General features: G+C 42.0%; 2 protein-coding genes and 1 non-coding gene across 4 annotated transcripts in view; 2 read left to right on the forward strand and 1 right to left on the reverse strand.

Moving 5' to 3' along the window:
- Positions 1-1,947, reverse strand: part of LOC134213340 (LIM domain transcription factor LMO4) — a 113,682-nt gene extending 111,735 nt beyond the window's left edge. For both annotated transcript variants that reach the window (XM_062692326.1, XM_062692324.1), the window contains exon 1: positions 1,230-1,947. The gene's annotated coding sequence lies outside the window, so the exon portion shown is untranslated. The remainder of the gene's footprint in view (positions 1-1,229) is intronic.
- Positions 1,948-10,719: 8,772 nt separating this feature from the next.
- Positions 10,720-12,153, forward strand: LOC134217599 (venom protease-like). Its single transcript, XM_062696374.1, has one exon. It carries the CDS (start codon positions 10,783-10,785, stop codon positions 11,896-11,898), a length of 1,116 nt encoding a protein of 371 aa, XP_062552358.1. The 5' UTR covers positions 10,720-10,782; the 3' UTR covers positions 11,899-12,153.
- Trnad-guc (transfer RNA aspartic acid (anticodon GUC)) lies at positions 11,953-12,024 on the forward strand. The gene has a single exon. It is a non-coding gene; the product is annotated as a tRNA-Asp (tRNA).
- Positions 12,154-22,517: the final 10,364 nt, after the last annotated feature.

Consider the following 22,517-nt stretch of genomic DNA (forward strand, 5'->3'; position numbering starts at 1 on the left):
TGGAGAGCAATACAACAATATTGAAAAGAATTTGAATAGAAAAATGTTGATTTTTGAATTGAATTTAATCAAATAAAATGTATTTCAGTGCAAAATTTGAAGTGTTTTCATCAATACAATTGTTTCCGAAGTGAAAAGGACATACCATACCAATAGGACATATTCCCCTGTGGCGAATTGTTTGCTTCAATACGTTATGGATCACAACTCGTTTCAATCGTGACACACAACTAATTGTCTGTTTAGTTTAATAAAGTCTTATTTTCCTCTAAATAGAAAGAAATAAACTAAACAAGTATGCAAAATTGATATGAATTCAGAAACAGCAAAAATGTATTTCTGTTGATGTGCATAACGAAATCAGAACTGGTATGATGAGTTTTTTTGTTTGTAATCAACTAATTGGTTTCTCCCATCCTAAACTATGATCCAATTCGTACTGAGCATCATCCGAAAAATCTCATTTTCTTATCCAGTCAAAAAAAACCTTCTTAGCCATTCAACACCCACATCAACCTGTTCAACACCGTAGCAGCCGCCGTCTTTCATCATCACTTCGGCATCCTCTGGCTGCTGTCCGTTATGGTGTCCAACGAGATCATAAACACTTTGTCCCCCCCATCTTCTGCTGACCGTGGCAGGGAAGCAAGTCGTGTCGAGTGCTTTACCTCTTGTTTCCCATAGTCACCAATTGGGCTAAACCTGACGACAACACTTTTTCGTTTCGGACACCAACCACATCAGGAGCAGCACTCGGAGGAGAACACCGAAAGTGTTTACCTGTCTGCGGACTACCGACGACCGAGAACTGTACTCGCACTCCAGCCACCCACCCGTCCGCGCTCGAACCAACATAAAATGCGGGAGGTCCGTTGATTGGCGAAGGGGCGGAAGGGCGACGGAGTGTGGACACACATAAAATGATAGCAAAGAGAGAAATAGCCAATTAGTGAATGTTTCATCCAATTTTCCCTCTGTCCCTGATGCGCCGCGCTCCCGCAGTTGGGTTTCGGTTTTTCGTTCATGCATTTTATGTTTTCCCAATAGTTTTTGCTGTTGCTGGCGAAGGCAGGCCTTTGCTTTGCCGTGCTTTGTAGGATACGTGAACTAATTCTTCCGCTAAAATCACTTCTCACTTTGGCGGGGCTGCATGAACGAAGGGTGATGGCATTGCGTCTACGGGGGAGGGAACACAATTAAAATAAAAAGCAGTTGAACTCTGAACGGACCTTTTCGAGCGACGGTATATTGCCGCAACCACGGCTGGCGCTGAGGTCGTTCGATGGCAGCGCGCGTGGACTGCTTGCCGTTGTTGTTGCTGTTTCTGATGTCGTTAGAACGACTTTTGAGGCATCACAACACAAACACTTGGCTCAGCTCCTGTTCTTCGCTCTCTTCTTCGAGGCACAATAGCACTAAACTCACAAAGCACATAAACCGTAGTATGGCACAGGAAGAGCTCTGTATATTTGCAGACACCAAGGAGCGAGCACTCACACACAGTAATGAGTGAGGATTTTAATTAAATTAATTAAAGCATTTTGGTTTTTCTTTTCGAAATTGCACAAAACAAACAATCATTCAGACTAATGATCGCGAAAGCGAACGACGGCTACGAAACTCAAAGACGTACAGCCACAGGAGACAGCTCTTGGATCCGCGCGACGACGGTTGGGGCTGTGTAGCACACGCGTGTGGAGTTCTGAACCCACTTCTGGCCTCCGACGACAAGGTCGGGTCGGCTCGGGACGGAAGAAGCGGTGCTTTTCGGCGCGGGGCACCCTCTGCACGAAAGAGACTGCACAACAAAACACACCGCGCTTCTAGTAATTCCACTTTCGATCCGATATATGGCGACGAATTCTTCCAAAATATAACCCCGTGGCAGAATCGGCTACGGCGTGGCGACGACGACGACGAATACGGACTCGCGTGCGACAGCGTTGATTGCGAAGGGAGAACTGAGTGAGCGGACTCAGCTTTGGCTTTCCTTCGGTTCGATTTTTCGCTCTCTGCCTCACTCGGGTGCGCTCCGATCGAAGAACAAGACACAAGACGCAAATCGAAAACCACGAGAATCATAATACGGAGAAGAGGGAGAGCATAAGCCAGCATAGCTGCCACCAACCTACCTATACATATAGCATAGTAACTTCATGTCTACGCTGTGCCACCGTATCTATACATCGCTCTATACGGCATATAAACACAGGACTCCGCGCTGCCTGCTTCAATCGCTCACGCCATCGTTCCTCGTGAGTGCAAACCCACTCGCTTCACCATGACTCACCATCACCACCCTAAACCTCCTCACGGCTCCTAGACGGGGCATCATCGCGGCTCTTGCTTTTGGCTTATTCGTTCATCAACACCCAGCAGCGGCACGGCACAGGACGGTCGCCGTCTCTCGCAACCCGGTGTGGTGGTGTCCGGTTGGTGCTCCTTGTGTTGTTCGTTGCTTCGTCCGATCGTTCGTTCATTCGCTCATTCGTTTGATCCCCATTTCGCGCAATTTGGAAGGTTGACGGTGTGGTCGTTGAGAATTGGTAGGCGCTGCTGTGGCGGCAACGGAGAGCTACGACCGGTGGTAGAAAGGAGCAGGAACAACAATGGAAGGTGGCTGGCAGCAAGCGATTACCACCCACTCGTGGACACCCTCCGCCACACGGCCGAGGCGGTCGGTCGTACGGCAATTGACATGGCAGAAAATGGATGCATAGTGGGAAACGATTTTTGATAGTCATGTAAATGTGTTATAAAAAGATTTGATTTTCTTTCTAAATTTCAATTGATTTAGGATTACGAGATTTGCATTCAACGGATACGTATCGTTTTTAAGGGCATTATTGTTTTACTTTGAAGGAAGAAAATAGTTTAACGTTTCTTTCAACCCTGGACACCGTAAAAATCGTCTTATTGTCAAATTATTTTGGTAGTAGGGTCACTATTTAAAGGTTTTTCATTACCATATCAAATATTGTTTTTTCTTAATTGTTTTATTGCATAAAATATGATTAGGTATTTGTGTATTATCTACAACTCACAAACACAAATCGATTTGTCATTAACTGTATATTTTATTGTTTATTATTTTGATTTCAGCGGTTTGGGTATTTGTTCCATTATTAATAGCATGTATTAGTTATACTCACAAAAGGGATGGTTTCAGCCTAACCTGTGTCGTTTTGCGCTTCAGTTTTTTTTTATTGAATTGGGCATATGGCATGAATGCAAGGAGTCATAACCCTTTTTTTAACTAATAAAATGCATTCATCTCTTAGACTAGGTGTTCCGTGTTTTCTCAACACTATCATCCTTATTTTCTATGTTACATTTTTAGTTATTATTAATACATTCCAATTGCCTCTGGCAGTTGGGATTTTTCTCTGGTTTAATTGAACCATGTAGGAATTACAATGTTTTTAATTTAAACTAAACCTAACCTAATTTATACTAAGGGTACTAAGGGTAAGGAACTAATCGTTGCAATAGAAGATTGCAACGATTTTTTTCTAACATTGGAAATTATTTTGTTGAACATTTGTTGCAATGTCTCAATATTAGAAATTCTATGAAGTTCATTGGTACTATACCACGGAGGCAACTTCATAATCATTTTCAAAATTTTATTTTGAATCCTCTGAAGTGCCTTCTTTTTGGTATTGCAGCAACTAGTCCATATTGGCACAGCATACAACATGGCAGGTCTAAAAAATTGTTTGTAAATCAAAAGTTTGTTCTTAAGACAAAGTTTTGATTTTCTTTTTATAAGTGGATACAGACACTTAATATATTTTTTACATTTGGCTTGAAGGCCTTCAATATAATTTTTAAAAGTTAATTTTGGTCCAGCAGAAGTCCTAAATATTTGTCTGCAATATGTCTGCTAGAAGGTTTCAAATAAGAAGCTCTCGGCTTATGGAGAAAATTATAAGCTGAGTTTTGGAAGCATTCAGGGAAATTTTCCATTTTTGCGAGTAAGTGGAGATAATATCCAAACTTTTTTGCAATCTACTACAAATGACACGAAGGCTTCAGCTTTTGGCTGAAAGGCCCGTGTCATCTGCAAACAAAGATTTTTGACACCCTGGTGGTAAATCAGGTAAGTCAGAAGTAAAAATGTTATACAATATGGGCCCCAGTATGCTGCCTTGGAGGACACCAGCCCTTACAGGTAATCTATCAGATTTGGAATTCTGATAGTTTTCCTGAAGTGAGCGATCTGATAAATAATTTTGGATCAGTTCAATGATGTACAGAGGAAAATTAAAATTCATCAATTTTACAATCAAACCTTCATGCCAAATACTGTCAAATGCTTTCTCTACATCAAGAAGAGCAACTCCAGTCGAATATCCTTCAGATTTGTTGAGCCGAATTCGATACTCTTAATAAATGATGGGTGGTTGAATGCCCATGGTGAAAACCAAATTGCTCATCAGCAAAAAATAGAATTGTCATTAATATGAACCATCATTCTATTTAGAATAATCTTTTCAAACAGTTTGCTTATTGAAGAAAGCAAACTGATTGGGCGATAACTAGAAGCCTCAGCTGGAAGTTTTTTGATAAGTATGTAGAAAATACCATCATCACCCGGTGCTTTCATATCTTTTAAATTTTTAAATAGATCTCACTTCATCATAATTAGTTCCCAACGAAGGGTCAAAACATTATCTTGGTTGGGAATGTCTTCGAAGCTCCGTGTAACCTGATCCTCAATTGGACTAGTGAGACCTAGACTAAAATTATGGGCACTCTCGAACTGCTGAGCAAGTTTTTGAGCCTTTTCGCCATTTGTTAATAAACTTTTCTTTTCGTCTTTAAGCGCTGGTATTGGCTTTTGAGGTTTTTCAAGAATTTCCGTTCCTTTCCACACGGGTTTCGACCTGGGCTCCCCCTTCGCGAGCTTATTCTCAACGTTGGTATTTCTCAGAATAGCGAAACATTTTTTAATTTCATTTTGCCTCGCCAAATAACTTTCAACGCGGGATCGCGAGTTCTTTGGTATTGCCTTTGCCTCAAATTTTTAAGACGGATCAGTAGCTGAAGATCGTCGTCAATAATAATGTAGTTGAATTTAATTTCACATTTAGGAATTGAAATGCCTTTGGCATCGACAATTGAATTTATCAAATATACGAGCGCATTATCAATATCACTTTTGGTATCCAAAGGAATATTAACATCAAAATTTCTATCGATATACGTTTTATATAAATCCCAATCAGCTCTATGATAATTAAAAGTAGAGCTGGTTGGATTATAAATGGCTTCTTGTGAGATTTCAAATGTCACAGGAAGGTGATCAGAGTCAAAGTCAGCATGAGTTACCAATTGGCCACACAGCTGACTTGAATCCGTTAAAACCAAATCAATTGTCGAAGGATTTCGAGTGGATGAAAAACATTGTGGTATTGAATAGTATAATATCCCGCCGAACAATCTTCAAATAAAATTTTACCATTGGAATTGTTTTGAGCATTGTTCCATGCACGGTGTTTGACATTGAAGTCACCAATTATGAAATACTTATTTGGATTTGTTGCGAGTTTGCGAGTGAGAATTTGAAGATCAGCTCTCAACAAATTCTTTTGCCATTGCATTGAAAAGGCAAGTAGGCTACAATGAAGGAAAATTGTCCAAAATTTGTTTCCACAGAAACTCCCAAAAACTTCAAAAACTTTGGTTTCGAACGAAGAAAATAATGTATGTTTGATACGTCTATTAATGACAATGGCGACCCCACCACAGGCCCTGTCAAGACGATCATCTCTGTAGATAAAATAATTTGGATCTCTTTTAATGGAGAGTCCTGGTTTTAAATATGTTTTAGTTAAAACGGCAATATGCACATTATGAACTGTTAGGAAGTTGAATAATTCATCTTCCTTACCCTTTAGAGAGCGGGAATTCCAATTTAGAACTTTCGCGCAATTATTTGGATCCATTAAAACGGAGTCCGATAACAATTTTTTGTGTGTACTTTATACCAACCTGAACAGCCTCAGGTATGGTATTTGCTTTGAACATTGCATCAATCATGTGATGCAATTGTTCAGTTAAAAAATCAAAATCGGAAGCAGTCATGCTACCTGAATCGGCAACATGACCGTTATTATCCGTTGGGACGTGGGTATAAACCTCATTTTGAGAAGAGAAATTTTGTCTACCACCAGCGATGTTTGCATACATAGGTACATTGGAAAAATTGGAATTTACTAAAGTGCTTGCTACCGTTGAGGCGCAGCAAAATTTGTCCGTGAATTGTGGTGGGTATGAATTGCTCGATCGGTAACTGGTTTCGAATTTTGAGCGTTTGTTCAATTTCTACCCGTCGAATCTGGGATCCGATTGGAGTTTTCCGTCATCAATTTTGCACGGGAATTCAAAACTTTTTTGCGTGAAGGGCATTCCCAGAAATTGGATTTCTGATTGCCCCCACAATTGGCACATTTAAACTTATTGGAATCTTCTCTCACAGGACAGGCGTCCTTGGCGTGAGAGGTTCCACCACAAATCATGCATTTAGCATCCATGTGGCAATGTTTGGTTCCATGACCCCACTTTTGGCACTTACGGCACTGGGTGGGGTTTTGGAAATTCCTCCCAGGCCTGCGGAAATGTTCCCATGTAACACGGACATGGGACATAATACAGGCCTTTTCCAAACTTTTCATATTATTTAGTTAACTATTGTTAAAATGAACTAAATAAAATTCTTGAGAAATGCCCCTCTGGGAAGTACCAGAGTGGGATTTTTTTTCATCTTAATTACTTGGACTGGTGAAAATCCAAGTAATTGAGAAATTTCAATTCTCAGTTAAATACTGAAGAAGACGTTTGCGATCGTCAAAGCGATCCCAGCAAAACGCGGCAGTCACCCTTCCTAGCAATCTGAAATAAAACCTTGATCCCCTGAAGGTTACTCAGGATTTCATTCCTAAAGCCAGAAAACTCGGCAACAGATACCACAATTGGCGGAATCCGTTATTTCTTCGCATGAATCGAATCACCTGGGCTAGAGGTAGATTCGATTTTCTCAAATTCGTCATTCAGCAAATCCAACTAATTGTTCAGTAATGTCAACATTAGATTTAGAAGGAATATCTGAAGTCTCCAGCTTCCTTCTAATTTTTCCGCGCTAGGGCAGAACGGTCTTGAAACCTTGTTTCTTTGAAGGAAGTGGAGAATTTAGTGATCCCCCCTTCCTCTTGTTTTTATTATCATCATTTATTATTATCATTGCTGAGCGTGGAGACGTGACCTTCTAAGAGGTTTTTTTTCCAGAACGGTGTCCCTGCAGGATTACCACTGCTTGTCGGAATTTTACTTCCGCAAACGGGTCCAACGTAAAACGAAGGCACAGGTCCAGGCAAAGATCATCACGGGATCAGTGGGTACAAACAGCGCTAAGAAGCACTGTTGAAAATAAAATAGCTTCGGGTAGTATTAAAAACTTCCGCAAAGAGAGAAAAGAACCGCACAGCACGAAAGCACGATGCGATCTGTTAATTTTAGTATAATGAGTAATTGCATATGGGCTGTGGTCCGCCTTGAGGCGTAGTTTGATCTTTCACGTATCATATGACCGCTGGGGAGCTGCCATTTCCGGATGATGCTTCTGATCCTATTTAAGAGTTGCTTCGTATCTTTGGAACTCCAATTACCATTGAATACAAGGACCTCAGTGGACCAAAATTCCTTTAATAGTTTTCGAAACATTTTCACGTTTAAAATTGTCCCCCGTGTACTTTTCAAACGTCCTTTGTTCGCTTAAAAAATGTACAATGCGCGCCACAGTACTTCCTGTTTGGTGGCATGTTCTCAACACCTGAACATGTAGGAGTAAAAGTGTGTGAGCGCCAAATTTCTGAATATTCTAATGATTCATTCACATAAGGAAATATTTCTCTGTAAGCATTGAAATATTGAAGTTCCCGTTACTGAAGCTCTAACCAAAATTATGCCACCAGATGGTTTGCTCACTTTTGGTTATTACGCTAAGTAGTAAAAAACAACAATAATTGTGCACAATCTCTTATCGAGCGAAATGGACTTTGTGTTCGGCAAATTTTCATAATATTGGCTTTGGTGGTGGATAGTTCTTCAGGCCATGAAAGTTTGGTGCATTATTTACTATACATCATTTGTAAAAGCCGAAAGGTAGGCGAAAATAGGTATTTAGAAAACTACTTTGTAGGGCAACAGAACTCTTGCACAGCCTGCCTGCTTCAGTGGCTGCTGAAAAATCGAGTCAAAGTGATTTTCCATGCAAGTTTACTTGCCCTTGACCAATTTCCACTAATATTGGTACACATATTCTTTATCCCTAGCAGACGATAATAGAAGGGCTGGGACGGTAATGGAAAAAAAGGAGATGTGTGGGTGGTGTAGAGTGCGAGGTTGAGCATGAGTAAGTTAAGCATAATAACGATAGACATTATGTATGCTAGGCGAAATTGATGTTCCCCATTCTTTAGTTCATCCGAGGTTCTTTGAGATTGTACAATTCGGGGAAAACCAATAGGCCGAATTTCTCAAAATAGCTAATCGTTGACAATAACATTTCCAGGAAATAACATTTCCCAAAAATGACTATTCAACGAAAACTTCATTTCCCCGAAAAAGCCATGTTCCCGAAAATTACATTTCCCTGAAAATAACATATCACTCAAGGGAGTCATTTGGCATAACGCCATTTCGCTTGAGACCATTTGGTATAAAGTCCATTTGGCATAACGGACATTTTACATTATTATGTACAGCGCCATAAGTGATGGTCATTTGGCATAACAAGCCTTTGGCAGCAGGGACTATATAAGGGCTTGAAGATCCCTCCCCAGGCCATCTGCGAGTTGTGGTGCATGCAGAGGATGTGGTGGTGTTTGACAGTGGGCTCTGATAAACATCTATGTGCCTAAGACCTGGAGTTAGGTGGGACGCTAAACGGGCCTGACACGACGGCCCTCCGGCGAGACAGGAGGTTTGCGCAGGCCCAATAAGCCGCCTTTAAAAACAACCATTACGAACGCCATAGAAGATAACACGACTCGATACAATCGGCAACAACCTAGGCGACGAATAAAGGATCACGATCGCTAGGCTTCGCAGGTTGCTACAGGATAATCTACGATGAATTACATCCCCGCAACTTCGACGTCGTAGCGCTGCAGGAAAGCTTCTGGACATGGCAGAAAGTGTGGAAAAGCGGGCATCGAGCGGCTACCTTCTACCAAAGCGGTGGCACCACCAACGAGCTGGGAACCGGCTTCATAGTGCTGGGCAAGATGCGCCAACGTGTGATTGGGTGGCAGCCAATCAACGCAAGGATGTGCAAGCTGAGGATAAAAAGCCGTTTCTTCAACTATAGCATCATCAACGTGCACTGCCCACACGAAGGGAGACCTGACGACGAGAAAGAAGCGTTATATGCAGATCTGGAGCAGACATACGATGGATGCCCACTGCGGGTCGTCAAAATTGTCATCGGAGACATGAACGCTCAGGTAAGAAAGGAGGAAATGTATGGACCGGTCATCGGACCGGATAGTCTGCATACCGTATCGAACGATAAAGGCCAACGATGCATAAACTTTGCAGCCTCTCGTGGAATGATAGTCCGAAGCCCTTTCGTCCTCCGCAATAATATCCACAAGGCCACATGGAAATCTCCTTATCAAAAGTAATGGGAAACTAAATCGACTACGTTCTAATCGACTGTAAGTTCTTCTCCGACATCACGAACGTCTGCACTTACCGCAGTGCGAAGATTGAATCCGACCACTACCTCGTTGCAGTATGTCTGCGCTAAAAACTCTCAACGGTGTACACCACGCGCCGGAGTCGTCCGCCGCGGCTAAACATCGGGCGGCTACAAGACGGTAGACTAGCCCAAGACTGCGTGCAGCAGCTGGAAGTGGCACTCCCAACGAAAGAGCAACTAGGCGCAGCGTATCTTGAAGATGGTGTTACAATAAAATCATTTTAACAAACATACAAAATGAACAATAAACACAATAATCAACGAATTAAAATAAATGACGATCTCTCTGTGCCCCGAGAGAAACGTCCAATGTGTTGTCAAAGGTTTTGTCCATCAGTCAAATCCCGCAAATGTGTTTTCATTACGTTTTGCATTTTGTCTACAACAGACAATTAGTTGTATTCATAGCTCTCTTTGGTGTAGGATTCAGTTCCTATTTGGGCACCCTGAAATAATTTGTGCCATGTGGCACCAACAATATTAAGGCTGTGTCTGGGAATCTTTCTATCTATAATTTTTATTGCCTATCTTCAGACCCAAACACAGAACATTTAGAAATGGTACGTACACAATTCCATTCAACATTTATCACTTAGGAGCATTTGACACTTAGAGCATTTATCACATTTATCACTTATCACTAAAATAAAATAAACCGTAACACAACCTTCAACCAACGGGAACGAAATTTTTGTGGATGGTCTAGAAGCATCCACAAAAATTTCGTCAATTTTATTGGAGTTGTGGAAATGCGAAATAAACACCCGTTTTTGCGCAGGCCTAGATCGATCGGGGTAGACAAATTTAAAAAAACGATCATTCGAATTTTTCGATTTCGGGTAGAATTAGGTACGTTTCGATTAATGCAGAGGGCTGGCGGGTCTTTACCCAGGTGAACGTTTAAACGCATTGCAGAGGTACTTGTCTAGTGCTTTGTGATTATCAGCGGACATCGTCATTTGTTTGTTTTGTTTCTAATCGAGAGTGGCCCAGAGTAGTGTCAAAAGTGCACCGAAATGATACACTTGAGAACGTTGTGGGGTTGGGTGACAGTGCTTGGCAGTCTTGCGGTAACACGTGCGCTTGAAGGTGAGCAGTGTCGCTTTGGTCGCGACGATGGAGTCTGCGTTGCTTACAGCACATGTCGTCCAGTGCTGGAAGCCCTCGGCACCCGATTCAACATTTGCAGCTTCAGTCCTCGTGAAGCCATTGTATGCTGCCCACTCGACTATCGCGCCCAGCTACAACGAATTCAGCAACAGGACGCTGCCCAGAGCGTCAGCTCCAAAAAATGCAAGGAGTACGTTCGACAGTCCACACCGATCGTTTTTCTTAGTTCGCTTAAACCCAATGCCGAGGTGGTCCAGAAACGGGGCAAACAATGTTCCAACGACAACAAGCTGATCATCGGCGGAGAAGTGGCCAAGCTGGGTGAGTTTCCGCACATGGCTGCTCTCGGCTATCGGGACTTTCCGGATGATCCTATCGAGTACAAATGCGGTGGTACGTTGATTAGCGATCGGTTCGTTCTGACGGCCGCTCACTGCATTGCTCCGGGGCTGGAGACGGTGCGCTTGGGAGACTTGAATTTGGTGTCGGATACGGATGGGGCCACGCCGCAGGAGTTTTTCGTTGAGGATACCATCGGTCACCCGCAGTATTCGGGCAAATCGAAGCGAAACGATATCGCGCTGGTCCAGCTGAGCGGGAAGGTGGACTTCAGTCAAAGAATTCGACCAGCGTGTTTGTACCAATCGGTGAATGTGGAAGAACAGAAGCTGATCGCATCGGGATATGGCGCTGAGGAGAGTTACGGCCCCAATTCGAACATTCTCATGAAGGTGGTCCTGGATCAGTTCGACCAGTCGACGTGTCTCAGCTACTACTCCCGGGCCGGAGCGAGCCGACTCACCGATAGCCAGATGTGCGTCGGATTTAAAGCCGGTGGACGCGACACATGCCAAGGGGACTCCGGAGGTCCACTGCAGGTTCGCGATCCGAAAAACGATTGCATCTTCCACGTGGTGGGCATTACGTCGTATGGGACGTACTGCGGCGGGGAGGTGCCAGCCATTTACACCCGCGTCGGATCCTACCTACCATGGATCGAGTCGATCGTGTGGGGCGATTGACGGATGAAAGCTTATCAGGTTCAATTCATAAAAGAAAGAAATAAAGTGAAACGATCCTCGATAGTATAGTGGTCAGTATCCCCGCCTGTCAGGCGGGAGACCGGGGTTCAATTCCCCGTCGGGGAGCCATGTTACAATAAAATTATTTTTACAAACATACGAAATGAACAATAAACACAACAATCAACAAATTAAAATAACTGACGATCTCTCTGTGCCCCGAGAGAAACGTCCAATGTGTTGCCCATTGCGAGATATGACGAGGTTTCATTAAAGGTTTTGTCCATCAGTCAAATCCCGCAAATGTGTTTTCATTACGTTTTGCATTTTGTCTACAACAGACAATTAGTTGTATTCATAGCTCTCTTTGGTGTAGGATTCAGTTCCTATTTGGGCACCCTAGAATAAACTCGATTTTTCGTAGGAAAAAGCGTTAGCAGGAAGATCGAGACCGTGAAGAGATGGAGCAACTGTACCGCGCTAATAACGCACGAAAGTTCTATGAGAAGTTAAACCGTTCACGTAAGGGCCACGTGCCACAGCCCATTACGTGAAAGGACATAAACGGGAACCTTCTTACAAACGATCGTGAGGTGATCCAAAGGTGGCGGCAGCACTACAAAGAGCACCTGAATGGCGATGTGGCAGACTGTGGTGCCGGTATGGTAACGAACTTAGGAGCACGCGCGCAGGACATGCTACTTCCTGCTCCGAATCTCCAGGAAATCCAGGAGGAGATCGGCCGGCTGAAAAACAACAAAGCCCCTGGAGTTGATCAACTACCAGGAGAGCTGTTTGAACACGTAGTTGAAAAAATCGTGTTCTTGGGCTCACTGGTGATCTCCGATAACGATACCAGCAGAGAAATTCGGAGACGAATCATGGCACGAAAGCGTACGTACTTTGGACTCCGCAAAACGCTCCGATCGAAAAATGTTCGCCGTCGTACCAAACTGGCTATCTACAAAACGATTATTAGATCGGTAGTACCAACGCCCACTGGGAGTTTTCGAAAGGAAGTGCTGCATACCATCTATGGTGTAGTGCAGATGGCAGGCGGTACGTAGAGGAGACGAATGAACCACGAGTTGCATCAGCTGTTGGGAGAACCATCCATCGTTCACACCGCGATAATCGGAAGACTGCGGTGGGCCGAGCACGTAACCAGAATGTCGGACAGTAATCCGATGAAAATGGTTCTCGACAACGATCCGACGGGAACTCCGCAGATTGCGTGTGGTTGGCGACGTGCAGCCATGGACCGAGCTTAATGGAGAAAACTTCTATGCACTGCACAGGCCAAAAATGGTTATTTGTTGCGTGACGTGCTTTATGGATCCTCCCCTTCCCAAAAATGACATTTTCCCGAAAACAGTAGTTTCCGAGAATAACATTTCAGAGGAATCAAGTTTTCCCCGGAACACATAGCATGAATAATTTTCACACTTGACCACGATAACGCAAATTAATAGCAATCTGTGTGAAAATTATGTGTAAGACATGCACAGTATCTGTGCACTGTCTTTTACTCTCTTACATAAAGTCCCTTACTTTGCTTTCAACTATCAATTCCATTTGGATCGTCATGATGGCGGTTGCGTCCGGCATGCATTGCAACGAAAATAACTTTTTCTGAGGAATTTCCTCATGTTTCGATGCGATATAATTTAAATGTGCGACTATAAACATCGCACTTTAGTTTGGTCAAATCGAAACAAAAGAGGAATCCTCTGTAATATTATAAAAGTGTTGCGATTATTTTCAATTTACATGAAAAAAATACAATTGAGGTTGGGTCCGTTTTCGATCGCTTTCTCACTATGTAAAACAAACTCATTGAAAATTGTTAACCGTCAATTGCACTAATATGAGTAGCATGGCAGTTATTCATAATATGTGACCCGTTTTGTGTGAGAGCGATTCCAAGCAACAGCATCAAAATTTAAGAAAATTTTTAATTCATGATTTTCTATTGAGTTGAAACTTTGCACAGTTTTTCAATTTCATCTAAATCGTCATTTTTCGATATCAAATCTTCATATTGAGTCACGACTAACTTTTCAAAAGGGTGTATGTGAAAATGGTTCAAAAATATTTAAAAGCTGCACAGCAAAAACGGAATGTTCGATTGTTATGATTTTTCAGCAAAGTTAGACAACTAAATGGTGATTCTTAAGAAAATGTGCACAGTAAAAAAATTTTTTTGCCTTTAAAAATATCATTTTTGTCACAAAAACTCAAATATCTCAAAACCCTATCTTTTTTCGAACGTAATTTTTTAGGAAAACGGTCCATTATATTAGCTATCTACCATAAAATTTGGTGATGGTAAACTAATAAACAAAAAAGTTATGACATTTCGAACATTTCACAATTTTCACACATAGTAAACAAAAAAAATTTCCGTGTATTTTTTTTCAAGAATCCTGATTTGATGCTGATTTTATTGTTAAGGGCCTTGCGTGAGTTAAACAAGTTGTTTGTATGATATTCCATATTTATGTATTCATCGATATTATGTATATTATATGTATAAATATTATATGTATAAATAAATAAAATGAATTAATATTATCCTAAGTATTAAATTAAATGTGGCAGTTACACAATGTTGTTATAGAAACTCTAAGAGTTTTGGGTTTGAATTTTCGTATGGGTTATGATATCATGAAAACAGTTTATTAATACTTATTTTTTATTTATTTTTATTCAAATTTTTTAAAATATCGAACACTTTTGAATTACACAGGATTTTGTTTTTACACGATTTTTTTCGCTCGTATTTTTGATCGTGTGACTTCAATTTGCCACCAAACTCTTCGCAACATGTTTCAAAAAATCCAGAATAAATCAAAGAAAAATCACATGATAATTAATATCCGTTAAACATTTAGGATGAGTGAAAAATTGAGAAAATGTAAATCGTGTAAAAACAAAATCCAGTGTATTATCAGCACAGTTTGAGTATAGTTTTGCTTTAATTTTATTTTCCGACAATGGAATGAAACAGTGAAATTTTTGGGTTCCTTGGATCGTTTCGCGTTATTAAATTGCTCGCTGAGCTCTGAAGCCTTTATTTCGTACTCTTCAGTAGTAGTAAAACAAAATGATAATTTGGTTAAATCTTTTTCTTTTCTACGATTTGCCCAATCAAAAAGTTCTTTCGCAGTTTTAATTGGATGCTCACGTTCTTTGGCTAAACTTACTCTTGTGGCCATGCGCTTTATTGTTCCTCCAATAGCATCACAAGGACCTTTGCCATGTGATGTAGCAAAAAAAATGCCATTCTGCATCAATTCCGTACATTGATTTAAATTGACATAGGCTAGAAAAATTCTTACGATTTTTGTTCTGCGACGCTGCTCCATCAGACATGAAATATATCTTTTAACTTCTTTATGCTTATCAACGCGTAAAAGTTAATCATTTTTCAATGAACAAGTTTACGGATACTGAATCGTGTCTTAAATCTTCGGAAATTATAATAAAACTTAAGTGTTCAATTTGCGTACTTCCATTAAAATAAATAACGAATGGATGAATTGTAGCTTGTTGTACGTTCCAGTGATGGGACTGCACTTCATCTTGCAATACAAAGCTGTAATTTTCAGAAAAATCACAAATGACTAAAAATTCACCATTTTGTAATGTATTTTTCGTATTTTTTAAAAAGCTGGATTGTTCTTTCATAACTGGATTGTTCTGTTTTAATGAAATCGTGAGGGATTAAACTTTCTAATTTCAAGCAAAAATATGACACAAACTCATCTACAGGTTTTACAATATTTTCTATGTCACACCTATCCGTGGTCACCCATTGCTCAAATGATAACTGATCAATATATTTTTCTTCAAACTCAGCGAGTAAAGTATTTTCCAATGATGAAGAATCTGGACAATCCGAACAAGATCGTAGATAGCAATTTGATGTTGTATTTTCACACTAAAGACTACCAGTTAACATTTTAATATCCTTTGTTAAATTGATTCTTTTCAAACTATGTAAAATAAGATTAATATTCTCATGGGTTGTGCACACACACATTATGTGTTCCTGAATTGGAAAGAAGCTTACATTGCCTTGGCCGAAGGCTTGCAAATGAGGAAAACCTATTTTAATATTATCGTGAATCTCCTTGAAGCGTGTGTACGCTTCTTTCAAAGTCGTCATCATTAATCGTTTTTGGATTGCTTGACGCTTTCCATCTTTTTTTACTGATATATAATCTTCTTGACCAGGCATAGCTCGACTTACTTCATCATCTTCAAAATATTGAACTACTATTTCTTTTGTCTCATCTGTTAATGCAGTACTAGACCTAGTATTTTTGGTTGAAAGACAGTTATTCTTCAATTGTTTTGCCTCTTTTACTGTATTTCTATTGGTTTTGAACTCATCAATGGCATCCTGAATAGACCACGAACTTGGCAGCATCGACAAAATCAATAATTTTTCTTTCCTTGTCGTGGCTGCATTCGAGAACCTTTCCTTCATATTTATAATTACCTCATCGTAGTCTGTATTTTCCACATCATCAGGTCCTAATTTGAAGAGGTTTCTTCGTACAGTTTCGTTTATTTCACGGTATTTTTTCTCCGGGTAATAAACGTAGTCCATCTTACTCCATTTAATCGGAGTCACTTTTATCCCAGCTATGCCCTCGTTAAAGCGTTCGATGTTGACCTTTTGGATACACTCATCTTCTGATTGATTTGTTGAAACAGATTTCGCTGATGGTACGGTGGCAAGGCTCTCAGCACTTAATACTTCTGGTAATTCCTCAGTTGTTGTCGATACATCTGGCAATTCCTCAGTTGCTGTCGTTTTCGAACTTCCTGCGCTCTGCTCAACCGATGATATACAGATTGCTCTTTTGTCAACGTTTAGACGGCAGGACGATGCAAATGCGTAAATTTGTATTCAATGTGGACATTGGAGCATAACCAGTCGCTTTCAGTTTATCTATGGTGCTTTCGGTGAGATTTCGTAACTCTTTTGAACACTTTTTTTCCATCAAACGGCCTACAACAGTTGAGAAAGCGGCTACTCATGTTGTTCGTAATATTTCAATAAACAAAATCACTTTTAAGTTTTTACTGACTAGTTTGGTGTCATTTGCTTGACTGAAGAAAAAATTACTATAAGATCTTTAACAACCTTAGTAGTAGTAATTTTTTTGCTTTTTCGTGAAACATTGTCATGGTATGTACCTATCATGCATTTGTTGTTGTTGAAGATACCCGTTTCCTCCCGATCATAAAGTCTATTCTCTAAGAGGTATATTTTTGCAGGTAAACTATAGACGTACACGTGTATATAAATCTTTGATTTTGCAGCTTTTGTCTTAAAAATAACATTTCTGATATGTTTCTATCAACGTTATTATCAACAGGTTTCAACACTATTAAAAGAATTTTTCGCCAGTCACGTGCAATGAAAATTATGACACTATCAATACTTTTGATCACAACACTGGATCGTGTCTAAGTTTCTTATAGATGCGTCTTGCGTCTTGCGGAGTTTAAAGTATGTACGATTTCCAGCCACTATGCGTCTCCGAATTTCTCTGCTGGTATCATTTCTGGCAGTCACCAGTGAGCCCAAGTACACAAATTCTTCTACCACCTCGATTTCGACACCACCGATAGAAACTCGTGGTGGGTGGCTCACATTGATCTCTCTTGAGCCTCTTCCTATCATGTACTTCGTCTTCGACGTGTTGATGACTAGTCCAATCCGTTTAGCTTCGCTTTTCAGTCTGATGTAGGCTTCCTCCATCCTCTCAAAGTTACGTGCCATGATATCAATGTCGTCGGCGAAACCAAATAACTGGACGGACTTCGTGAAAATCGTACCACTCGTGTCAATCCCTGCCCTTCGTATTACCCCTTCCAAAGCAGACACGAAAGACCATCACCTTGCCGTAACCCGAACGGGAGAGTACCTTGTAGGCGGCGTTCAGCAATGTGATTGCGCGGTAGTTGCTACAATCCAGCTTATCGCCCTTTTTGTAGATGGGACACACGACACTCTCCATCCACTCCTGCGGCAAAACTTCCTCCTCCCAAACCTTGGTAATGACCCAGTGCAGCGCTCTAGCCAGTGCTTCACCACCGTGTTTAAATAGCTCTCTTGGTAGTTGGTCAACCTCAGGGGCTTTGTTGTTCTTCAGCCTGCCAATCTCCTGCAGGATTTCCTGGATATCCGGAACCGGTAGAATTATGTCCTGCGCGCGTTCCTCCAGGTCCATCACCATACCGCCATCTTCGTCTGCCACATCGCCATTCAGGTGCTCTTCGTAGTGCTGCCGCCACCTTTGGATCACCTCACGCTCGTTCGTAAGAAGGTTCCCGTTTATGTCCAGGCAGTGGCACGTGGCCTTCTCATAGAGCTTTCGTGTGTTATTAGCGCGGTACAGTTGCTCCGTCTCTTCCCGGTCTCGATCTTCCTGCTGACGCTTTTTCCTCCGAAAAATCGAGTTTTGTCTGTTCCACGCCTGTTTACATCGTGCCTCGTTCGCCCTCGTGCGGTGTTGCAGCAATCTCGCTCATGCTGCATTTTTCTCTTCTACTAACTGCCCACATTTGCCGTCATACCAGTCGTTTCTCTGATCCGGGGTCACCGTGCCAAGTGCAGCGGTTGCGGTGCTACCAATGGCGGATCGAATATCTCTCCAGCCATCTTCAAGAGACGCTGCGCCTAGCTGCTCTTCCGTTGGGAGCGCCACTTCCAGCTACTGCGCGTATTCTTGGGCTAGTCTACCGTCTAGTAGCCGCCCAGTGTTAAGCCGCGGCGTTCGACTTCGACGCGTGTTGTACACCGTCGAGAGTTTTGAGCGTAGGCATACTGCAACGTGGTAGTGGTCGGATTCAATATTCGCACTGCGGTAAGTGCGGACGTTCGTGATGTCGGAGAAGAATTTACCGTCGATTAGAACGTGGTCGATTTGGTTTTCCGTTTCTTGGTTAGGTGATCTCCATGTGGCCTTGTGGATATTTTTGCGGGGAAAGAAGGTGCTTCGGACTACCATTCCACGGGAGGCTGCAAAGTTTATGCATAGTTGGCCGTTGTCGTTCGATACGGTATGCAGACTATCCAGTACGATGACCGGTCTATACATTTCCCTTCCTACCTGTACGTTTATGTCACCGATAACGATTTTAACGTCCCGCATTGGGCATCCATCGTATGTCTGCTCCAGCTGTGCGTAGAACGCTTCTTTCTCGTCGTCGGGTCTCCCTTCGTGTGGGCAGTGCACGTTGATGATGCTATAGTTGAAGAAACTACCTTTAATCCTCAGCTTGCACATCCTTGCGTTAATTGGCTGCCACCCAATCACGCGTTGGCGCATCTTACCCAGCACTATGAAGCCGGTTCCCAGCTCGTTGGTGGTGCCACAGCTTTGGTAGAAGGTAGCCGCTCGATGCCCGCTTTTCCACACTTTCTGTCCTGCCCAGCAAATCTCCTGCAGCGCCACGACGTCGAAGTTGCGGGGATGTAATTCATCGTAGATCATCCTGTCGCAACCTGCGAAACCTAGCGACTTGCAGTTCCATGTTCCAAGCTTCCAATCGTGATCCTTTATTCGTCGCTTAGGTTTTTGCCGATTATATCGTGTCGAGTCGCATATCTTTTATATTGTTCGTAATTATTGGTTTTAAAGGCGGCTTATTGGGCCTGCGCAAACCTCCTGTCTCGTCGGAGGGCCGTCGTGTCAGGGCTGTTTAGCGTCCCACCTAACATCAGGACTTGGGGATGTGCGCTTTGAGCGGCACACGGTCGCTTTGGTGGGGCCTACTTGCGGAAACATGCAGTTTTTTATAGGAATTTAACAGGGCCCACTGTCAAACCCCACCACATCCTAGGCAAGCCCCACAACTCGCAGATGGCCTGGGGAGGGATCGTCAAGCCCTTGGACATAGTCCCTGCTACCCGCAAAGGGGGGAGTTTGTATCAGTGGTAAAGAAAATCGAGGTGGTCGAAGAGTTCGTGTACTTGGCCTAACTTGTGGTCTCCGATAACGATACCAGCAGAGAAATTCAAAGACGCCTTTTGACAGAAAACCGTACGTACTTTGTTGGTTGGCCGCAAGGAGACGATTGGCGATTGGCGGTACAAGAACGAGCGACTCGGAATATGACGTTTCATTCGGGTTCGCTCTGAACAACACGACCAGCAAATGTAAGGGCCAACTGGATAAATTGCGCTGCAATATAACGTTTTGTAAAAATATATTTTCCCACTATCCATTTTCATTTAGGAATCCACATTTTAATGCTACTCCCTATTTGCAAAATACGTCCCGTTGCCTGTGTGCACCCCTCATTCACCGTATCCAATTAATAAAACATTCTTCAACCCTCACACGTACTGTAAGTACCACTTGCCTTCAGATCCTCCGCCAACCAATGAGAGTCAGCTAGTCGAGCGGTTGTTGGTTCCTGTCAACAAAAAAGCTGCTTTGAGTAGTACGGTCCGAAAACAAAATGCGTAGATTCGGCAATTATGAAGCATTATCTTTAGTTGTGTGGTTCGAAAATAAATCCTTTAACGCCATCAGCTGTCGCCTGAGGGCACCTAAATATTTTGTAGTTTAAAGCTTCAATTTGATTTATTTTACAAGATTAGAAGCCATGTTTTGAACTACCCTGAGGCAAATCTTAAAAAAAATATATAGATATAATCAACAGGGACAACAACCGACTCCTTCAAACCTTCTGACGATGATAATTGTGTGGGTGGAAGGCCTCCAAGAATCAAGACGCGACAACGAATGGAAGAAGAAGTAGGCTTAGGCTACATGTATTCCTCCCACGTCCCGCGTACTCTCCTCTTGCTCTTCATTAATTTGAAAATTTTAATTCAACCCTTCAATTTTTAATAAGCTTCTTGTTAAAATGACATAAATTTTTAATTAAAATTTAATTATCATTATTGTGTGCAGCACGCGCTAGACAGAAAGAGAGCTAGAGGCCTCCGGCCGACTACTGACGAAGGCGAGCTGGTACCTGATAGGCACACTTCCAAACAGGGAAAGAAGAGTTTTGAGAGTGTTTCGTTGCGGCAATGGGGTGGTGCTATCAAATGAAGCAGTTTAGACGGCTTCTGACTATGGAAGGAACAATCCTCCCAATCTCATAAGTAATGCCGATGCCGTTTCTTCCGGAAGGGAAACGCAGCATCGCCGGACTGGGTACGGCTCTGCGTGGATAGGGAAGGCAGAAAGTTTTTTCCTGAAATTCCTCCTTTCGATCACTGCTGGTAGCTTGAAACGGAATGATGAGAAGGATTATTCAGAATGTGGTTCAGTTGGGCCGAAGAATGAGGACAGTAATTGGAAGGGAATTTAAATGGATTCAAAATTGAAAAGGATGTTGAATTTGTTAGTTGAGGTGATTTATGGAAAATGTTCGCCGAAAAAAGGATGGTGATTATGCGCAATGCAATTTTCAATTAATTATTGTCGTCTTGCAATCAATTTGTCCATGGAGCTCTGAAGCATATCTTCACGAAAAATGTTCACTGAACATTTTCTAACGTTGTTGAGTGCATTCACAAAAAATAAATAAAGGTACACTGTCCTAGTTCGATATTAGTTGTTATGTATTTCACAAAATTGCTGTTTTTTCTTCTTATTTTGAAGAATGTACCACCTGTATTCGCCACGCAGTCCTCTGCATGTACTTGTTCTTATAAGCCATCTGCCACGACTTATCCACCACGTGAGCATCATTTGCCTGCAAATGGCCCTCTCACTTTCAAAGACGCACTCCAAATTAAGCCCATTGCCGGAGCAAAGCGGAAAGGAGGAATTAAATTGAAATTAGGATACTCTCTTCTCCCTATTGCATACTCCCACCCTTTTATCCACTGGCAAGACTGAGAATATACACGACTGGGGACTGATGCCGCCACTTTCTTCCACTCCAGTGTTCCCTAATAAGTGTTTTCATCTCACAAAAGATAGCAATTAAAGCTTTTCCTTCGAAGCCGCGATGGGGGACGAGGACCCAACGGAGGATTCCCTTGTTTCAGCACTCTGTTCTTTGTCTTGAGTTTTCCGCAAAACGGTCTCGTTATGGAGACACAGATGGCAGAACGGGTGGAAGGTGGCTTGCAGCGCTAAAGATGATGTGCGCGGTGCGGTGGGCTTCGGAATGGAGGGAAGCTGTAATCAGTGCAACACATGAGGGTACCCTTAATAAGGCGTTCGAATCTGGAAGGATAATTGCCAAGATGAGGAGAGACGTCTTTGACTATGGAAGGCAATTAATACTGCATTTTTGAAAAGGAAGAAGAAAAGACAAGATCATTTTCAAAGAAGAGAGGATCACGATGTTTTATTTTATATGAGCAACATTGATGATCCCAATTATATTAAATCCAACGAAAGGAATCAGGTGTCCTACAAAGTGTAGAATTCCCTTTGAGACATTCAAATTAAAGAAACTAATTTGATGAGCACAATTTCTCCAAAACCCCCAACCAAAGCGGAACAGCGCGTGTAGCTTACACCGAGCGGATATCAGCCGAAGACTTTTCCAGCGTCAACCCGTGAAAGCTCCGCAGCACTGGAGACATTCAGTGAGAGATAAAATTTTAATTAAAAACATAAGAA

Source organism: Armigeres subalbatus, chromosome 2 (genome assembly GCF_024139115.2).
Source record: "Armigeres subalbatus isolate Guangzhou_Male chromosome 2, GZ_Asu_2, whole genome shotgun sequence".
Taxonomy (NCBI): Eukaryota; Metazoa; Arthropoda; class Insecta; order Diptera; family Culicidae; genus Armigeres; species Armigeres subalbatus.

Coding starts and splice junctions, on each gene's coding strand:
- LOC134217599 (XM_062696374.1), top strand. CDS start 10,783: ATGATACACTTGAGAACGTTGTGGGGTTGGGTGACAGTGCTTGGCAGT.